Source organism: Perna viridis, chromosome 4 (assembly GCF_037379345.1).
Source record: "Perna viridis isolate PV_CMFRI_1.1 ecotype Kerala chromosome 4, ASM3737934v1, whole genome shotgun sequence".
NCBI classification, from domain to species: Eukaryota; Metazoa; Mollusca; class Bivalvia; order Mytilida; family Mytilidae; genus Perna; species Perna viridis.
In genome coordinates this window covers 6,072,244-6,092,820 of record NC_142448.1, presented here as the reverse complement: position 1 = coordinate 6,092,820, position 20,577 = coordinate 6,072,244, and the positions used below count along the sequence as shown (strand labels likewise).

The 20,577-nt window shown below is 32.7% G+C and overlaps 2 protein-coding genes across 5 annotated transcripts in view; one reads left to right on the top strand and one right to left on the bottom strand.

Moving 5' to 3' along the window:
* Window positions 1-200: 200 nt before the first annotated feature.
* On the bottom strand, window positions 201-13,555 carry LOC148618639 (major facilitator superfamily domain-containing protein 6-like protein B). 3 transcript variants are annotated; one of them, XM_088577729.1, is made up of 2 exons: window positions 13,482-13,555; window positions 201-7,740 (listed from the first exon to the last, which is right to left on the bottom strand). In XM_088577729.1, exon 2 carries the CDS (start codon window positions 7,696-7,698, stop codon window positions 5,791-5,793), a length of 1,908 nt encoding a protein of 635 aa, XP_088433855.1. In that variant the 5' UTR covers window positions 7,699-7,740; window positions 13,482-13,555; the 3' UTR covers window positions 201-5,790. The 3 variants fall into 3 exon arrangements, with proteins under 3 accessions (XP_088433855.1, XP_088433856.1, XP_088433857.1); XM_088577730.1 differs by lacking the exon at window positions 13,482-13,555 and adding an exon at window positions 13,209-13,465; XM_088577731.1 differs by lacking the exon at window positions 13,482-13,555 and adding an exon at window positions 13,223-13,465.
* Window positions 13,556-13,713: 158 nt separating this feature from the next.
* LOC148618638 (putative pyridoxal-dependent decarboxylase domain-containing protein 2) overlaps window positions 13,714-20,577 on the top strand; it is a 33,000-nt gene continuing 26,136 nt past the window's right edge. The window contains exons 1-3 of one of the 2 annotated variants that reach the window (XM_088577727.1): window positions 13,714-13,962; window positions 18,644-18,720; window positions 20,077-20,151. In XM_088577727.1, the coding sequence (XP_088433853.1) occupies window positions 13,738-13,962; window positions 18,644-18,720; window positions 20,077-20,151 (377 nt within the window). In that variant the 5' untranslated portion in view covers window positions 13,714-13,737. Of the gene's footprint in view, window positions 13,963-14,038; window positions 14,215-18,643; window positions 18,721-20,076; window positions 20,152-20,577 lie in introns of those variants that run through there. The other variant, XM_088577728.1, reaches the window with a different exon arrangement.

Below are 20,577 nucleotides of genomic sequence, written 5' to 3'. Positions count from 1 at the left end.
TGATGTTGTGGGGCCAACTGCAGCCTGCTCTGTGGTGTTAGGGTTCCCTTGTCATTCATTGAATACCAATGGGAGGCCTTGGGCTGACATTTTCATCCAGGTGGGGTTGTTGTCTCTGACATATACACCATACCTATTCTCATAATAAGAAGGTTGTTGAGATGTCAGAACTATCTTGGCAAATCAAATAATAAGAAACATTGTAGGTTTAAATCCCATTATTATTTAAAGAAAAAAGAAGATTGAGAATAATTCAACATTTGTAAACTAAGGATTTCTCATCAACATTCATGTATATAATAAACTCTTGCTAAGGCGATAACAGAACGTGTAATATGCATTAACACAACCAATGAAAATAAATTACACAACTCAAAGTAATCATTGCATCTGTAAAAAAATACAATATTATCTGACTGCTAGATATAAAGCTTTCACAGCCATTTTATAGGAAAAATATAAAGACATATGCAGCTTCTTTGTTTCAGTCTTTGGAATTAATATATGGATTTTATAACATGAACAAAAACAAATAGAAAATGTACATATACAATATAAATATAAGGCACAAGATGCATCGGAAGCTCTTTTTTTGGCATGGAAGACAAAAAAAAAAAATCAATGTGTAAATGCTACAGAAAAAATATCACAAGCATCACTACAAGCTGAAAGCCAAAACAATACAGAATCTTACTTTATCAGAGGTCTAAAATTATTGTATACTGAAGCATCAAGAACATATTTGAGGCACCTCTATTAAAACATTGATGGATAGTTGTTATTTTAAATAAGAGACCTTAATAATGAACGATAATAATCAATTAAAATTGTGGGGTTAAATATAACCTCCTGACCCCCACTTACATTTATGTCTTCTATAGCCCTTACAAAGTAATACCATGTAATACACTTCATTTGCCTTCATCCGGGGCAAGTGAAATTTTAGTGTGGGATTTGTCAAGTTGTGAAAAGCAAACTTTAAATGATTCCAAGCAAAGTTCAATTTTGAGTTTTTCCGTCAAAATTATATGATACCTAATCTTCCTAAAGAACTTTTATCAACTTTCTGGTTTAAACTAACATCATATTAACTGGTAAATCATAGTTATCATAAATGGTCATATAATGCTAAACTGTGTAGTGGAATGTTTGACAGAACACACTACATGGTAGACACTCTTAGAATGTCAAGAAATATGTTTATATATAAAAAATGCCTGAATTACACAATTTAACAGAATTGCCAACATTCTATTGTCATGGGCATATAAAACTGACTAACAAACATGTTTCAATTTCATGAACTTGTCATTTTACTTTGAAAAAAAAAAATGATAAAGTAATTTTTGTTTCTCCTTAATAAGTCCTTCCCCTATGTTATTAAGAAAAATACAATTCAATAAACAAAGAGCTAAAATATACTTCTAGTAAAAATAATTCATTCTTCAACAAAAAATAACAATAATTTTACACAAAAATGTAACAAAACAGATCCTCTTCCAGAAAAAAAGATAAAATAAACAAGAAACATTAATAAAAGAATGTATTCAATATCATAAAAAAATCTTTTTTCATCACTGACACAATATGGAATGCTGATTAAGTATGCTTTTAGCCAGGTAACGATACAAATTAAAGATAAGTTACTTTAATTTGTTATGTTTCAATTTTTGTTAACACTTTTTAAGAGCATGACATACCTCAAGTAGGTTAAAACATGAAAAAAATAGTACATGTAGTTTCTATGAGTTAGCAAAGAGCTTTTAAGTATAAAGATTATAACCTTGCAAAAAATCATCAGACTGGACAAAAAACAAACTTGTCATGAAAAAATATGTACAAAGTACCATTTCATTATATCAAAAGATAAAAAAAGGCTGGAAAATTCCTGAAACTAATTCAGCTGGTAGAATGCAAACCTAGAGTCTTCCTCAGCTTTGTCAATAGGGAACTAAAACTGTTCAATACATCAAGACACTTAGACATTTAGAAAATGAAATGCTTCACGAGAGCAGCTTGAAGCAACCACAGATGTCAAACCCTGAACAGTTGGGGTAAGTATGGACTCACCAATTAAAAATGAAACATCTTTCAAATTTGATTCCGATTAGATGAAGGATAATAATATGGCCAGAATCCAAATGGCTCCTTTTTGACACCTATTTTCCTAAATAGTTACAGTCAAATTCTCTAAAAACAATCCCAATCCTCCTTTTGGGGTATGACAGGCACTTGGTGGTACAATTCAAAAGAGATCTATTCCCTTTTACTCAAGTTATCATAAAGAAATAAAAAAAAAAATGCTTGTTTCTAGTCCCTTTGTGGCCCCTGATTCTAAATTGGCTGAAGTCACTGCTTCTGGTCCCTCTTTGGTCCCTGATTCCTAAACAGTTTAATTCTTAACCCCAAAATCAATCTTAGTATGACCATAGTGGTATAGAATATTCTGGAACAATATCAGAGATATTTGAGTTCAATAGTTCAATTCTTTGAAAATTTTGTTTTGGTCCCTTTTTTGGCTCCTAATTCCAAAACAGTTGAGGCCACAAATCCTAAAATCTAATACTAACTTTCCTTTCGTTGTTTGGAACCATGCAGTAAAATTTTATAATGATCAACCAACTAATATTTAAGTTCATGAACATGTCTAAGTCCAAGGGACATTATTGTCAACAAACTTAACAAAGTGTTTAACTTATCAATATCCATGTACATTTGCATATCAAAAAGCAACTCAGTTCAGGATAAAATGCTGGGAAAGTTTAATTAAGGCTGTGGATTGTACAAAAATCAGCAGTTGGAATGAAATGCTGACTTGGTATGCAACTAATCAAAATTGACTTACATATCAAAAAACAGTTATTATCTGGAAGATAAATCAGATAGGTTTATTGTTATGTCAGTCTAACAGCCATTAATAGGACAAAAATTAGAGGAAAACAAAATGCACCTACATATGTTACTCATCAAAGAACCTAAGACCACAGGGACTTGGGGTCATGAATTAGATCCATAAAATGAGCAGAAATTGTACTAAAATGCTGTTTAAACTATTTTTTACATTTTACTACTAAAAATCACAAGAGAAACAGGCTGTCATCTTGGATTTCACTACTTACTTCTCTTTGGATACAAAACAAATTTAGAGTCGAACCTCTAGCTACAAGCATTATTTTCATCTTTACAGGAATGATCTCTGTTTCTTTCACAATAACTGTCTCGTGTCTCCTTACAGCAATGTTTAAACAGTTCTTGTAAGAAAAGGATTGTTTTAAAAAATTCTGCCAAAAGCAACATAACTAATGATTCCGTCATTTTCATGCATTATGCAAGGGACGGCTTAATTACATGACCTACAGTCCCTGTTAAATAAGTTAAATATTTTTAAAAACCTAGGAAATATGTATGAGAAAGTTTTTTGCAGAATTACGGAAGAGCAGACTCGAGCAAAACTAAATGTCCCTGAATCATAAAAAGTAAGGATGTTTACTAGTATGATAGTTTATAAAATGCCAGTTTGAAATATGTTATTTGAATGAATTTATACCATCAACAACAAAAAAATATTACAGTTAATAACATTGGCTTTAAAAACATCAAAATATAATATCATTGCTTTTAAAGGTGTTATAGATACAAAAATATAAATACTTACATGTAAGTATGTTACTATTACTACTTATATACCACTACCATCTATAACTACACTGGTATATTATTATAATGCTTTCCATTATTACAAAATAAACATACAATAGTATACATTTAATTACAGAGTACATGTACATGTATTGCACTAACAAATAAAACCTTGTTAATTCTGTGTCACTTTAAATACATCTCACAAAAGGGTATATGACGAATATTAAGAGGTTGATTTACTACAAATTCATCAAGGATACCCTCTTGCTACACATAAAATTATTTACCAATTATACCACCTACAACTACCAGTAGATGTATCAGTTCTTTACAAAATATTGAAAAAAAGGTCCCTCTAATATTAAAAAGCAAAAGATACATGGTTCCCTGATTAGTGCAACCCTAATCCCTGTGTCATAGTATTGATAAAGTTTGAGAGATTTTTCAAGCAAATTCAGAGCTATCTGCAGTAGAAATACATTGTATATTCTTCAGTGGGTAAATATAGAAAAAAAAACTTATGATTAATCCATAGAACTTGAATAAATCTGTGCGTCTGAACTTTTTCAGGCAGAAGAACCTTCTTACAATGAAAGATATCCTACTGCTAGAAAATCTAGACTACATTCAAGTCACGACACATTCAGTTAGAATGGTAATACATTAAGAAATGCTGCTTTCTCCCTTAATATGTACATCTAACAATGATAACCCTACTTTATACAAATATACATATGATTTTTAACTTATTACTTAGATACTACTAACATGTCAACTGAAAACCATTGAATAGAGATGGAAAACAGATAAACAGAAAAGTTTATTATAAAATTTTTTAACATTTTTTTCTTTTAATCTGTTTTTCTTGTACATTTTGTAACAAAAAAAAAGAATGAAATTTGAAGAACACACTAATTTAAACAAAATAATGAAAGGTAAGCAGATACTTTATAAAATGCAAGTGAGGTACCCATAACCAGAATAAAATACTCAACAGGGCACAGATAGACACAGTTGAGTTTGAACCCTGCACAGCTGAACATTACATTCATGCCAGACAGGCTGCCAAGCTTTGAAGATACAAATGCCTCAGACCTGGCAAAACTTGAAAGATTAAAGACAAAAAAAATAAATTGGCCAAAGGGAAAGGCTGCAAAAAGCACATGAGAGTTGGCACTCTAGGCTTGATACAGCTCTGACTTTACTCCAAATGGATGGATTGATATATGATTATAAAGATGGGGCATACATTGTAAGCAATTTTGGTTGCTATCCAATTTGTTGGACTTAACCATTTCTCCCAACATGGAATGATAAGAGAAAATTTTTCTCAAAAAAATATCAGCTGCTGGTGGATTGATTTCAAATATGGTATGTGGCTTATAACACATGGGGCATACATTTTAAGCCACTTTGGTAGCTGTCTGTGTAAAAGTGGGGGTATATTTAGTATGGTATTTGCAGCTTCAGGTGTTTGAAAGGACAGGTAATAAGGTGAATAAGGTAAAAAAACTGAATAAGTTTTCATTGGGCATCAAATTACTTCTAATAATAAAAAAAAAAAAAGAAAAACCTTAGTCCAAGACTTTGAGTTATTGAAATAAAAGTTTTGCTTAGAACGCCTAAGACCTACATGTAGATGTGGGTCAAGTGAAAACTGGGTAAAAAATCAAGTGTTTATTAAAACAGGCCAAGAAATACACAATTTACAAACAAGTATTGTAAAATGTGTTTTATTTACTATACGGCCCTAAATTTCCTTAACTGTTGGGGCAACATTAAAGTTATTGCACAAAAAAACAACAAAAATTATCATCTAGACACTGATGACAAACCATTATATGATGGCAAACATTTGTGTTTGTATACAAATGACACACTGCATATGTTATAATAATAATGGACAACGCAATATCTTTTACCCTAATGTCTTAACTTATCAATAAATAACTTTTGAAAATAAGATAAATGACAATTATTTGATTATGCACAAGGGAAAATAATTTTTCCAAATGAGATACAAACATGTAAAACCTATTCCATGCATTAAGTTTAGGCCCGTAAGGGTGCAATATTTATATACAACTCCATACTATTTTCAAGGTACAACTATGGTTTCTGTTTTCCTTAGAATAACATTCTGTATCTTTATCCATTCTTCAATGCATGTTCTAACCAATCATCATCACTGTCGGAGTTCACATCTTCTGATGTTAACAATCTGGTGTATTTAATCTCGCTGACCTCAGGACGTGAACAACAGCGATTCATTACAGCAAATATAGGACACCATGCAATAGCAATGACAGCACATGCTCTAAATAAGATGTTTACCCCATACTGATCATACACAATTCCAGATATTATGCTTCCTGTTGAGAAACCAACACCAAAGTACACACTGGAAAAAACTGAGCGAACACCTCTGTCTACAGTAGGATTAGTACTGAAGGCAGGATTACTGAGTACAGCATACCACATAACTGTGTGAGTAAAGGCATGGGTTATTTCAGCAGGAAGGACTGCCCAAGGGGTCCAAAGGTATGAGTAAAATAATGTTCTGCCAGCCAGGATCGTCATGGATAAGCAAATAGCCATTCCATTTCCAAGTTTTCTTACTAAAGGTCCACTGAAAAATAACATAGGAATTTCTGCTAGGTTAGCAATTGACACACACATCCCCATGGTTAATTCTTTTCCTTTCAAATCTTCTATCAACCAGAATAGAAAGTTATTATAGGATGCATAAATAGCACCAACTAATAGCAGTGTTATAATATAGAATAACCCCTCACATTTACAGCAAGTTAGGTTTAATGCATGAGCAATCTTGGTTTTATATTTTCTCTTCTCAGATCCAGCTATAGGGTAAAAAAATGCAACCAAAAATGTCAGCCCTAAGAACGCCCCAAACAGGTAAAAATGTAATGAAATAGGATGCATTTTAAGACTGAACAAACATTTGGTATTATCAACACTGATAGCAACAATGAATGGCAGTATGATGTATGCTAATGATGTGAAGATCCTTTGTTTGCCATATTTTTCCAAGTTGTCAATCTTCTCTAGAAATTCAAACCAGGCATCATCAGCTATTTTTTCAACTGGTGAGCAGAAAACTTCTCCAAATACCAATGTCAATAACAAAATAAGGAATATTTGCCCCTCAACTTCAGCCTCTGTTATTTTCACTTTCCAAGCAGTTCTTAAGGCTTTCCAGTTTGTCTTAAATTTTTCCCAAGTATCCTTCAAGCTCCTTTTTACAGTTTTTTTCCTATCAATGTTATTTGGAGAATGCCTGGACAACACTTCTGAGGCTTTATCTAGGAATGTAAAAAATTCCTCCATTTCTTCTGGAGTAAGGCTTTCCCTTACACTAGAAATGAACTCTTTTTTAGATATCATTTCTTGAAACACTTTAAGCAACTCTGAATTGTCCAAATCATCAACCTCAGACTTAGTGAGACCCAATTCAACCAGAAGCTTCCTCCCGTAATTGAACAGTTTCTCCAGCTCATTATTGCCTTTGGTTGTTGAAGGTGCAGACGGTATTTTTGTGGGGCCAGTAACTGAACCAACTGTTATATTTTGTAAATCTGTTAAATTACTATGTTCATCATGAAGACTTAAAGTTGTAGTTATCTCCCCTGAACTATTTTTGGTGGTTTTTATGTTTTCTATGAGTTCTTGTAGTGAACCTTTAATATTTCCAGAGGATGCTGATTCTTCTGAAGGACATGTTACAGCTGCATGGTTAACATTCATCACAAGTGTCAGTCCAAGATACGTCAAGGCCATCATAAATATTGAGAACATCAAAACAAGTCTTCTTTTTCTAAACTTAGCTGAACACATTGCCCATAGTGGAGCAAATATGAATGCAGAGATAGTCTTTGCACCAATAACAATACCAGTCTGTGTGGCACTCAATCCAAGAAGTCGAAGATACAATGTTAGAAATGGAAACAGACATGCTTTACTGGCAGCAAACAAGAAGTTAAATATATTGCAAATGCACACAGATCGCATCAGGTTGACTGGTTCTGTTGTATCCATGGTGACGATGTGACTTCAGAACTTACTAGGTATTGTGCTCAACTAAAAGAGAAAGAAAAAGCCTTGTTAAATCACATTGCAAATACATGTAGATGGCTACAAATGTATATTACTGTCAAAACTAATTCTTATCTACGCTAATGAAGAATAAAATGCTCCACAATGCCAAGCTTGATATGACCACAGAGGTCACAACTAGAACAGTTAAGGTAGATACGAAAACATCATTCAAGCTCAACATACATTTAGCTTTGAATTTTGATTGTGATTAAATATTTGACACAGGACTAGAATCCATTCATAAATGGTTCTTCAAAATCAGTCCAAGCCTTCTTTTGTAGTATGACACACTGTTCTTCACTTTCAAGAGATCCATTCACTTATTGAGGTCATTGTCCTGACATAATGACAATGTTTGTGTCTTGCCCCTTTTTGGTCACTAATTACTTAACAGTTAAAATAACAACCACTAAAATCTATCCCAGGCTTCCTTTAGTGGTATGATGCCTTGTAGGATCTCAGGGATCGACATAAACAGTATTTCGGTAGTCCTGTGCCACCCTAATTTTGGAGAGGACTACTTGAAAAATGTTCATGGTAGCCCATTGGGCTATCTGGATTTTGCCTTATTTTTCATAAGATCTAAGAACAGCACTGTCATTACCACCTAAGAACTACCTGTTTTATCTCTGAAGTAGTCCAATTGACCACCAACAAATGATGTTAGTGTCCAATCATGGTTGATCTATGAATTTATACTCAAGCTTAGTGAACTACAACTACCACTTTATGATACCATAATACAACAATTTTTTGGGAGGACTGCCTACATATACATCTTTTGTAGTTGGATGTAGATTTAAATAGCCGGTTAACTGAATTGGATAATGGATTTACTCTTTGGCAGAATAAGTTTGTCCTTGGCCTGTCACCAAGCAGTCTGGGGTTGACCATCCATGGCAACAGTATAAGTTATTGATCAAATCATGCTCTCCAGTGACAATTGGTGCTCCCAAAAGACCTAACTGGTCTCAAAACGAAACAAACAAAATTGATTTTGACCACACATGGATTTTATAACAAGTAAACAAAACATCATATCTCTCTGGCTTTTCTATTACTTAGGAAAACATTGGGAAAGTTACGAATGATGAACATGTTGGTAAATAATATCAAATTGAGAATATGTTTCAAAATATAGTTTTACATTATCTTGTATAAAGAACTTTGGTTTGATTTATGCAAAACATTAACCACAGTTAACTGGCGTAAATAGAACCAAAGTTCTTCACAAGGCAATATATTCAGATATCAGCTACATTCCTTAAATGTATTAGGTCTAGGTAGAAATACGTCATTGCTTGATGAAGACCTTAGACTGTAAGGTTGACATTGCTCTTGCAACAGTGAATAGTTGGGCAATAATCCATTTACAATTTTATATCTTAATATAGCTTTTTGGTTATTTACTGTATCAAAAAATGGTAACCATTTAAGTGAAGAAAACATGAAAGAAAACTAAACAGAATAATCACACTCTAGTATTATTTGCAGAGGCTATTTGAATGGACCCAGTTGACTAGCCTGTGGTATAATCAACCGGATCCCATCAACTACCCTGTAAATTATGGACAGGCTAGTCAAGCGGACTTTAAAAAATATAACATTAATTGAATTTATTATCAATCAATCAAGTAACATAACTACAGATATAATTATGTATACAGTCATAAAGATATATTGTTGATATTATTTGGTAAAATGTTTGTTGTATTTCAAGTAATAGTCATTAGCTTACTTAAAGTTTCTATTTTCTTTTTTAACCTTACACATGGCTATAAATGAACCTATTCTAAAAACGAATGACACATGCTGCTTTTTACCCTACATACATGTATCAGCTTCTTTTGGCAAACATTACACAAGAACAGATGTTATTCTCTGTATTTTTTATTAAAAGACTCCTATGCTTCTTTGGTGCAGTACTTTTTTCTTTACCAGTTAGATATTTACATCGAAATCCAAGCATGCGCTTGATATAACTTTATGGTTTGTTTCCACTGGAATAAGCACAGTGGCAGCTGATTTTGCCTGACAAATCATCATACATGTAAGCATCATATGTTCATTTTTCTTGAAAGATTTCAGGTTGAACAGTTCGTGTTTACTGGGCAATTCAATGGCCCCCTTTGGTCATCCTCTTTCTGACATTACTGGGGTAAAACAAGTGTTCAAAAATCAGGACCACACAACTGTCAGAATTTGTATCTCTAGTTTTCAAATCAATCAGGGTATTGTTAGTTATTTAAAGGAGCACTACAAGCTATATCAGTTTCAGATGATGAGGTGGAAACTGACTGCATTTTCATTTTCAGTTTTTGATGCTGATGCGGACATGAAGACTTCAGTTGCATAAATATCATCAGTTCTTGTATCTTGTGTTTCAACAACTTCCAAAAGAACTACAATATTTCATCTTGTTCTGAAGTTGATCAGTATTACACTCTAATGTTAATGTTGCGATTTTCTGAGTCGGTATGTATTGCACATTTTTGGAATATGTTGATTATGCAGCTGCGGGTTAGGGGCATGAATAGAAATAAATGCTGAGGTAATCAAGGCAAAACAAAAGGAGAATAGAATTTGTAAAAAAAAATCAGATTTCATGCAAAAAAAATCCCAATTTTAGTGGAAGAGTAATCAAGGGAACCAAGGTTATAGCAGTAATCAAAAGAATGCAATCCAGGGACAAAGACCAGACATGGAAAACAGACATACACAACAAAGAACATAAAGTAACTAATATCATACATACAAAGTAACAAAAGCAAATGAGCAATTCGGACTCCACTAAAAACTGGGAGCATGGACCAGGTGCACCGGTAGGGTAAGCGTCCTCTGCTTTTCTAGAAAAACCCGCCAAGTTGCCCAAAAAAGGCAAGTCTGGGGTAGACAAACGAGGAAAGGAAAACTATGACCTGTTAAAGAAATCAGTTTTCATTGTGCAGATGGATAGACCATAACGATCCACAAGTTCATGATGATAACCATAAAACTTCTGTAGTGGGGCGTACACCCGGCACGCACTTCCTTGGATCCACGTCTGTTGCAGATGGCATCATAGAAATCAATTTTCACATTTATTGCTACTTGTATAATATCAGGATTCTTCATTGTTGACATTATTTTAAACCTTATTATGAGAGAAGTGTTGATCAGTGAGTAAGTTTTCCTTTGACCTAACACCAACTTCTTAGAGAGCAAAATAAGAGAAAAAAAAACACATTTGATTTCGTCTATAAACAAACTTATTGTATATTGAATTCTTTTGAATTCAATGATAAACTGATTAAATATTAAACTTTATGACAAAATGAAAAATCAGATTATAACCAAGACAAGACGATTTACGATGTTCATTAAAATCCGGTTGAATAACCAATCCAACAAGGAGAAGCTATTAAATTGATTGGTTGAATAGCTGACAGGCTTATCAACAAGATCTGGTAAAATAGCCTACACATAAACAATTTGCTATTCAAACCGGTCAAATAGCCACAGCCAATATAATTCTACATTGTAGCAACTCATTTTTGGGACTTGTATAGAAATGTATAGAAATTTGTCTGTTGCATAAAAATGCGTCAAAATGATTTCATTTCAAATAGTCATTACTGGCTTGGCACAACTTCAACTTTGACTTTCATGCAGCACTGAATTTGGAATAGTACTGTGCTTTCTTGGCAGGAGGTGCTGAAGATGAAATATTATGTTTTGGCAAATCGTTCATACATCCGGTTTGAGTCAAAAGATCAAATGTCCCATATCAATTTTTACACCTTGAGTCCCAATCGTCCGTAATAAATTGTTAAATCATTAAAGTGTGTGCTACTAAAACTTGGAATAATAGTTAATCATCCCTTGTATAACATCACACCTTTAAATTACATCTCGTGGATAACCTCTAAATTACTGTTTATGACCCTAATTAACATGTTCACCTGTCTACCTGAGATCAACAGGAAATGTTATTTGATCCTCTTGAATGGTGTCCTAAGTTTGTTTATGGTATAAAGTTCGGAAAGCGGTAGATTTTCTGTTTCAATGGTAGCACGGTAGGAAGGTTCTAATTCTGGTAGAACTGAACTATGCCGGTAGGTTTACATGTATGTGACTAGGGAAATTGATACTTCTGCTTTGGACTTTGCTAGCACTTAAAGGAGAAGACCATGTTATTGTGCAAGTCATAAATATCGAAAATAATCTTTTAAATGTTCATGAAAATTAAATTGAAACAGAACAATTTCCTTTTCTTAACTAATTAATCAGGATTTATAATTAGGGAATTCAAATTTCCTGAGCCTATGGGCACCACCATGATCGTTTGAACTGTGACGTCACAATGTTGGTTTGTAAAGTGAAAGTAAATAGGTAATTGATCACGATGTCCGAAGAAATTGCAAATTAGGGACTTTTCCCCTATAATTTCAACCCAATAAATAAACAGAAGAAGAGATTGAGACACAACATGTAAGCAAATGTCAGACAACATTGACAAACAATGGGATTTGCAGCCAGAAGACTAGCATGTCAGAGGGAAATCTAATGGCTACTTCCAAAGAATGTTCCTGTTCCCAGTCAAAAAACTTTTAGAATATTTCTCTTTTATCATGTATGCAATCGTAAGCTTGACAAGACAACATGTTTTGGTAATTAGATATACAGGATCATAGAAATATTTACGGAATATTCTTTGTTTACATATTATTTGCAGTACATGTATCAGTACCAAACAGACTTAGCTAATCGGAAGCTATAGGTAAAAATCAATAAAGTCCGCTTCTGATCTTCCTTCAGATAGGAGAGTTCTGCAAGATGGCTTTCTACATATATTTCAAAGATTTCGATATTTGCATAGCCTTGAGCGTTTTTTATAAAAGCACATTTTGCATTAAAGGTTATTTATTTTGTTTACGTGGATACGATTTATCATAAGAGCCCAACTTAATATGAAGGTGGTCTTTCCCTTTAAGGCCACTGCCTTCCTCATATTAATTCTGTCAGAGTTTTGTTTTGAAACACATCCCAAAACCGTAAGGCGTTTTGCAATTTTAGGTACTATATGTTTGATCTATGCCTGACAATTCGGACTAAAGGCATTTCGGATCATAACAATTTAAAGCAAGTATACAGACAATGCAGGAAGATTTAAACCGTATTTGAAGGTTACTAAAACAATAAAACAAGGCTTCCAAAATGAAAGGTGACATGAATATCTTTCTTCAGGAGTATTTCACATTTCACCTGTCTCATATTAAATTACTCTCAAGAATGAGCTATCAGGTAATGATTTTCTTTGAGGAATAAAATTTGGTGAGCAGATAGGCGAGAATAGACATAATTACACTTATGCCTATGGACACCGTTGACAAAAATACTTTATTTTTCTGTTGTTTTCTTACTGAATTATCCCTCAACTTTAGATCAATGATGTCTCAATTTAAAATTACATTGTTTCATTTACGTCAAAAGGTTATTCGGAGACAAGTCTGGAGTCATTCGGACTTTTCAAAAATGAAAAGTCTGAATTCACGTATTGCTACTCCTAGTCCTACTGTCCAAACTCTCTGACTGACCAACCACCACTGGCACCAGGCAGTACGGCGGTTGAAGAACATCTCTAACAAGTAGTGAAGAAAATAACAAGTCTGCATATTCCGTGAAATTAAATGCAATTATTTTAACAAATAATAAAGGCATACTGAGACACCTATTGCACTTACTCATTTCTTAAAATATCTTCTTGAACTTGTTTCGATTCAGTTACCAAAAGTGATGTCGTAAATTTGGTGACGACGTTTACTTTTAATCCAATGAAACTAATGTATGATAAAAAGTAATTTCTAAAATTTAGAATTATTTCAATAGACTCTAACATTTTATTACATATTTAAATAATTAATTTGACTAATTATCATTGAAAACTAATGTTTCGCAAAAAAATTTTACGACAATCAATGCCAGCGTGTACTTGGAAACATGGCTGAGGCTCCTATAGATCGTCCGCTCGTCGAGCCTAAACTAATCGAAGAAAACACGATGAATAACGACCAAACATTAGAGATTGATAGAAGTGTAGAGGAAGAAAAGGCTACGAAGAAAGTCTCTTTCACCGAGTCTTTAATGCCGTTCGAAAAACCTAAGTTCTTTCCACAAGTTCCTGGGGCAAGTCAACAAATGCAAAACGATATAGCCTTCCAACAGGTGCTTACATTGTCACATTTTTAAAATTATGTAATTCGAATCAGAATTGCTTTAAATATACCATAAATTGACAGTACCTGAAATGGCCATTTTTAATACAATTAACTTCTTGACACAAAATGGTCCTGCTTAAAAGTTTGGCAGTGGCTGCTCATCATGCATCTGATGAGACGGGGAGCCTGTACAGGCTCAAATCGTTCATACATCCGGTTTGAGTCAATAACACACGGAATCGTGACGGAAATGCTTAATGTAAGTTAGTAATGTGAAATTTGTGAGAAATTTATTTTAATATACAAATACATGTATATACAAAATAATACAAATACAATAAAACTTATTAAATCATATCTGATGTAACAAATATCCATACATATTGACAATATGTACATAACAAGAACAGCATAAATATAAATATCTTTATATTTAAAAGTGTCATTATTCCTACATTTGTATATGTCTACTATTAATTATATAATTTTCATTTAAAAATCGTCACTACGTTCAATTGCTACTATTAATATGCATCAAAATGATTTCATTTCAAATAGTCATCACTGGCTCCGCACCACTTTAACTTTAACTTCCACACAGCATTGAATTTGGAACAGTACTATGCTTTCTTGGCAGAAGGTGCTGAAGATGAAATATTACGTTTCGGCATTTTGACAGTTGATGATCGTGAGAGTGCTCCAAATAGAAAAATTCACTTAATTCCTCCATTGACTTAGATAAAGAAAAAAAACAAACCATACTTGGGAGTCAATTTCATTCTCAGTGATTGCGTGGTCAACATTTCCATAACAATCAAAAGATCATATATATGTCCCGCATCAATATTTACACCAGTTCCAATCGTCAGTAATAAATCATTTAATCAATTAAGTGTGTGCCACTACAACATTGGATAATTGTCAATCATCTCCTATTGTTTTACAATCATCACACATCTTTTAAATTAGGTCTCGTTGATAACCACTAAAGCTCTAAATTACTGTTTATGACTCTAATTAACGGTAATTAACATGTTCACCTGTCTACCCGAGATCAGCCGGAAGTATCATTATTCAATCCTCTCAGGTTTTTTCATTCAGTAAATAAAAAAAATGGTGTCCAAAATTTTTTTACGGTATAACGTTTGGAAAGCGGTAGATTTTCTATTTCAACGGTAGAACAGTAGGGAGGTTTTAATTCCGGTACAAATTGAACTACTGCTGGTAGGTTCACATGTATAGATATCGATTAAAAATGATCCAGAACTAATACCGGCATTAATTCACCTTACATGTGAAACATGTCCATTCACACTGGTCCTTCTTTGAAGAAACTAAAATTTTAACAACATCCCATGTGTCAGCACTGAAGTACTTTTTTTAACGTGAGATATTCACTATTCACATTTTCGTCCATGATTTTATTACAAATTTTTAAAACATCTGGTAAAGACGATGCATCGACTGACAACAAACATCTTAACTTCTGTTACTTGTTCTGTGTCTGACCAACATAAAATCCATCCATTTTCAAGCTCATTGGCTTGCTCCCACTATCGAATATGCAGCCTGACTACTATATAACAGAAATAAAAAACTGTCATGTTTATTAAATGTGATCACAGTTCGCAAACACTTTAATAGTCATACATTTGCAGATAAATTTGATAATACTTTTTTACGAAATCATTTGTATCCATCAAAATTATGTATGTTCATGAAGCAAACTGATTGTGTGGACGATTAGCCTGAAGAGGCTCCCCATCCACGAATGCGTGGACGAGGGGCCACTTACTAAAAGTTTCCATGAGTGCCTAGGAAGGAGAAAGTGCCTGGGGCATACAAATCTGGAAAAAGGCATACCATTGTTGAAAATGCCTGTTCTGGTTTTAATTTAAGCAGCACTCTAGCTAAGAATCATGCCAAATGTGATTAATGGGTAAAAAGCCTACATATTTTTATTTTTGATATTTTGTTTGAATTGCCATAGTAAACAGAAATTAACATTCAGTTTTTCATATAACCTGTGTTCTTAGGAGATAAAAATTATATAGAATGCACTGTAGATTTCAAAATTAAGGGAGAAAACTCTGTAAATGACACCCAAATACAATAGAATGTATTGGATTTTCAATGTTGATTATCTCCTAAGAGCAGGCAGATTTGAATGAATAATTACACATAGTATAGTATAGACCCATGAAACAACTTAATTACAAAAATAAAAATATGTAGCCTCTTTTGTGGTGTATCACATTTTACTATTTTTGCATGATTCTTACAAAGATAGTTACTTAAGAAAAATGTATAAGAAGACATTAAAACACTTATAGTATTACTGTATATAATGTATAGACATGTACAATGTATAATCATCAAAATTGGTTAGATCTTGAACAGAACTCACAATTGTCTTTGATCTCATAGGAATTTACATTCAATGTCATTTATTGTTATTCCCATGATTGAGTCAAAATCTCCCCATTCTTGGTCCCCTTTTGTTAGCTCACCTAGCTGAAAGAGATTTATTTTATAATATTAAAACCAGGTAGATAACTAATATGCTCTGTATTGAGTAAATGTTTCTTGTGACAATAGTACGGTAAGGTCAAGAGCCCAGCTTTAGAAAGCTATAAAGAATATTTTTGACCAGGTGGGCATTTCATGCTCTCTATATCCTCTAGTTTATTTTAAACATCAATGAACTTCAACTTCACATAAAAAAATGTAATACTGATTTTTATACAGATGATTCAACAATTCATTTATCTGGAAAAGGTATAATCAAACTAAAACCATATCTACAACAAAACCTAGTAGAAATAGAGAAATGTTCTAAAACAAAGTGTATGTTAATTGGAACCGGACAGAAACTTTTGTCACAAAGTGATGTTCAATCATTTTCAATAAACTCTAATATTATTCAAATATCCAATTGTGAGAAGTTACTAGGAGGGAGGATAGGATAAATCCTCAATTATGCTGGTGAAAGCAGATGGAAGATGGATGTCTAAAAATATCCAGTCTTATTTATCTACTATCAAAGATAAAGAAATTTTTAAATCTTGATTCAAGGAATCCTTTTTATTCAGCCTATATTTTACCTCTAATTGATTATTTTTGTAATCATTTGGGGAAACTGTAGTCAAGAAAATCTGAATTGCAATATTCAACCACAAAAAAAGAGCTGCATGACCAATCCTTGGTACAGATTTACTTGCTACATCTGTACCCTTGTTCGAACAATTGAAATGGTTGACAGTTGAAAATAGGATGATACATTTGTATGTCACATTGTCAAATGTGTCCTTTTTTTTAAGTATAAGAAATGAATCTCCATCGTATCTCTCAAATAAGATAAAGTATATATCTAATGATAACTCTTGCTCATTACAAAACACATTCAGAAGTAACTTATCTATTTCTAGAACGTAAACTCAAATCTACAAAAGATATTTTAGTTACTCTGTTCCAACTCTGTGGAACAATCTTCCAACAACAGTAAGAAATTCCTAAAACTGACAAATTTTTAAAAACATATTAAGAAGCTATTTACTTGGCATTTCCTCCTACAAACTTTCAATTAAATATTAGCATTTTGACTCTATTCAATTTTTACCATGTAAAACAACCTGCTGGTTAGATTCCCTCTAGAATCTTGAGGGGTTATCATTTCTACTGTTAGAAAATTCCAAAATTATACACTTTCATGTGTTACACTCTGAATGCATCAAAATTAAACACAATACTTAAACATGCATATTTTGACAGAAAATTAACCGCCAAAATAATCTGACACCAAAATATCCTAATTTACAGATGTTATAACACTGGGTGTTATACTGTAGTAGTTGACTTACAAAAAATGTACAGTAGCCCACATAAGATAAATATTGTGGTTAGATTCACCAATTGAGAAAAAAAGTACCTACTCAAACTCAGTATGGACAATGTCAACTGTTGACGAAGTGCCACTAGGAATCTTAGTCCATCACACTGACTGTAATATGTCATTCACTGTAGTTCTGTTTTTTACTAAGATATTTACATGCAATGCTGTAAATCAAAAATAATTTACTGCTTGAATCTTGTGTCAAATATACATCTACTCCCATTATTAAGTATGAATGTGTTTATAAAAGAATTCTAAAAAGCGTTTGTTTTGTAGAAGTGACTGCATCTTATTAGCCACTTCTATGAAGATCATAGCTGTTAGTTACTTCTCATAGATCATTTATAATTTGTGATATGAGCCCATTAACAACATCAAGTTAACAAAGAGTAATTAAGGGAACCAAGATTCTAATGGAAATCAAAGGAATGTAAGCCAGGGGTCAAAGACCAGACATGGAAAACAGACACACAACAAAGAACATAAAATAACCAAAATAATACATACGAAGTAACAAAAGTAAATGAGCAACTCAGACTCCACTAAAAACTGGGAACATGGACCAGTTACACTGGTAGAGTAAACGTCGTCTGTTTTTCTAGAAATGCCCATAGAGTTGCTTATAAAAAGTCCAGGTAGACGAAAGAGGTAAGGAAAACTATGACATGTTGAGAAAAAGTCAATGTTACAGTATTTTATACATTTCTAGCACAAATACTTTGTTTATTATGATAAAAAATCTTTTGGGAACAAAATGTTTCATAGTATGCTGTAATATTTTTATTCTATGATTCAGATGTTCATGGACCCTATGATGAAAGATTTAGAAAAACATGTCCAGGCAAATACAGAAATTTTAGACAAGCTAGCAAAGTAAGTGTCAAATATAATACTGTGATAGTACTATTGTTCGTGGGGTATCAATCTTCGTGGATTTAGTGGGTAGGCCAAACCACGAAATTGGTTCCCAAGGAAAAGGAGATTTCCATTGATGTGTATACTGAAAACCACAAAACTAAGGATTAAAAAATCTGCGAACTTATGTTTCTTCCCTAATCCATGAAAATTGGTATCCATGATTAAAGAACTTTCACAGTAGATGGTAAGCATTAATTTCTGGTGACCAAGTAAATAGTACATGAAGTCATTAGAAAGTACTGTCAATAAATATCATAGAAGAAACAAGTGCATCAACCTCAATACATTTGAATAGCCAGGTATAGAGGAAATACTGATGAGATACAAGTTCAAAAATGTACAACTTGACTTATATCTATCAACATTTAAATAGCCCTTTTATTCATTGTGTAAAACTGGGGTATGATGATGATGTTTTTTGAGAACTCCACTGATTTATAAATGAATATGAATTCACTTTATTTGGAAATCAGATCCAAGGAAAGATAACTGAAACCTGAAACATGTCAACAACCAGTGTTTAACAGTATATATAAAAGGATAAAAACTGAAGGAAGTTTTATAATTATATAGAATAATGAATTGTAGTGTGGAAAACCATCACTTTCCAACTCATTAAATGCAAGCAGAGGTGGCTTTGGCGAGTTCTTATGAACTTACACTCATCTATTTGGGGACTGAAAATTGTTTGGCAAATTCTAGGGAAAACTGACATGTTAAACATGCTAAATGATAAAACTTCTGTCATAAAACATAGAAAACATTACTAAACATTCTTAATATGTAGTTTAATTTCTAAGTTCCAAGTAAATGAGACTGTTTTCTGCAGTTCCATTTACAACGAATTGTTTACGATCTGCCATTTTAGTTTCTCGTCTATATATTAACTATGCAATGGGGCACACAGTAAGATCTTGTATATTATTTTAAAAAAGTTTTCTCTGTAATAAAAATAACTTAAATGAGCTTGAAACTACATGTATATTGTTTGACTGTCAAATATGAATGAAACTAAAGCAAAGAATGAAATTTATTCTGTTTGATAAGGAAAAATTAACGAAAATATTTTATTTGGAAATTTGAGGTAAGAAATTCTGTACTTGACTAGTCTCTGATCCATTGGAATAAAATGGTTAAAAGTTGAAGTTATGACACAATTTTAAGAAGTACACAAAATGTAGTTAAATTAAATGTTAACTTAGTATTGTCTCAGCTTTTTCACATTCTGATTCTCATTTTTATTTCTGGACCAGAATATCTATACAAATTAAGTGATCAATGTGTGAATTATCCCATTGTCCTTTTTTTCAGAAACATGGAAGATGAGAGAAAACAAAGAATTAAAGACAGACAGACAGAGCACATACCCCAGGCATTGAAGGGGGGGTAAGATATTAAGCTGCTATATTGTGGTCAATGATGGCATTTTTAATGTCTTTTAACCTGTGTCCGTTTCTATAATTATTTCTGTTAAGTAGTTCATTACCAGACATTTGATTTAGTTTCTGTGATTATTTATGTAGTCTAGTTCATTACCAGACATGTGGTTCAGTTTCTGTGATTATTTCTATAGTCTAGTTCATTACCAGACAAGTGATTCAGTTTCTGTTATTATTTCTGTAGTCAAGTCCATTACCAGACATGTGTTTCAGTTTCTATGATATTTCTGTAGTCTAAATCATTACCAGACATGTGATTCAGTTTCTGTGATTATTTCTGTAGTCTAGTTCATTACCAGAATGTGATTCAGTTTCTGTGATTATTTCTGTAGTCTAGTTCATTACCAGACATGTGGTTCAGTTTCTGTGATTA

Coding starts and splice junctions, on each gene's coding strand:
- LOC148618639 (XM_088577729.1), bottom strand. CDS start 7,698: ATGGATACAACAGAACCAGTCAACCTGATGCGATCTGTGTGCATTTGC.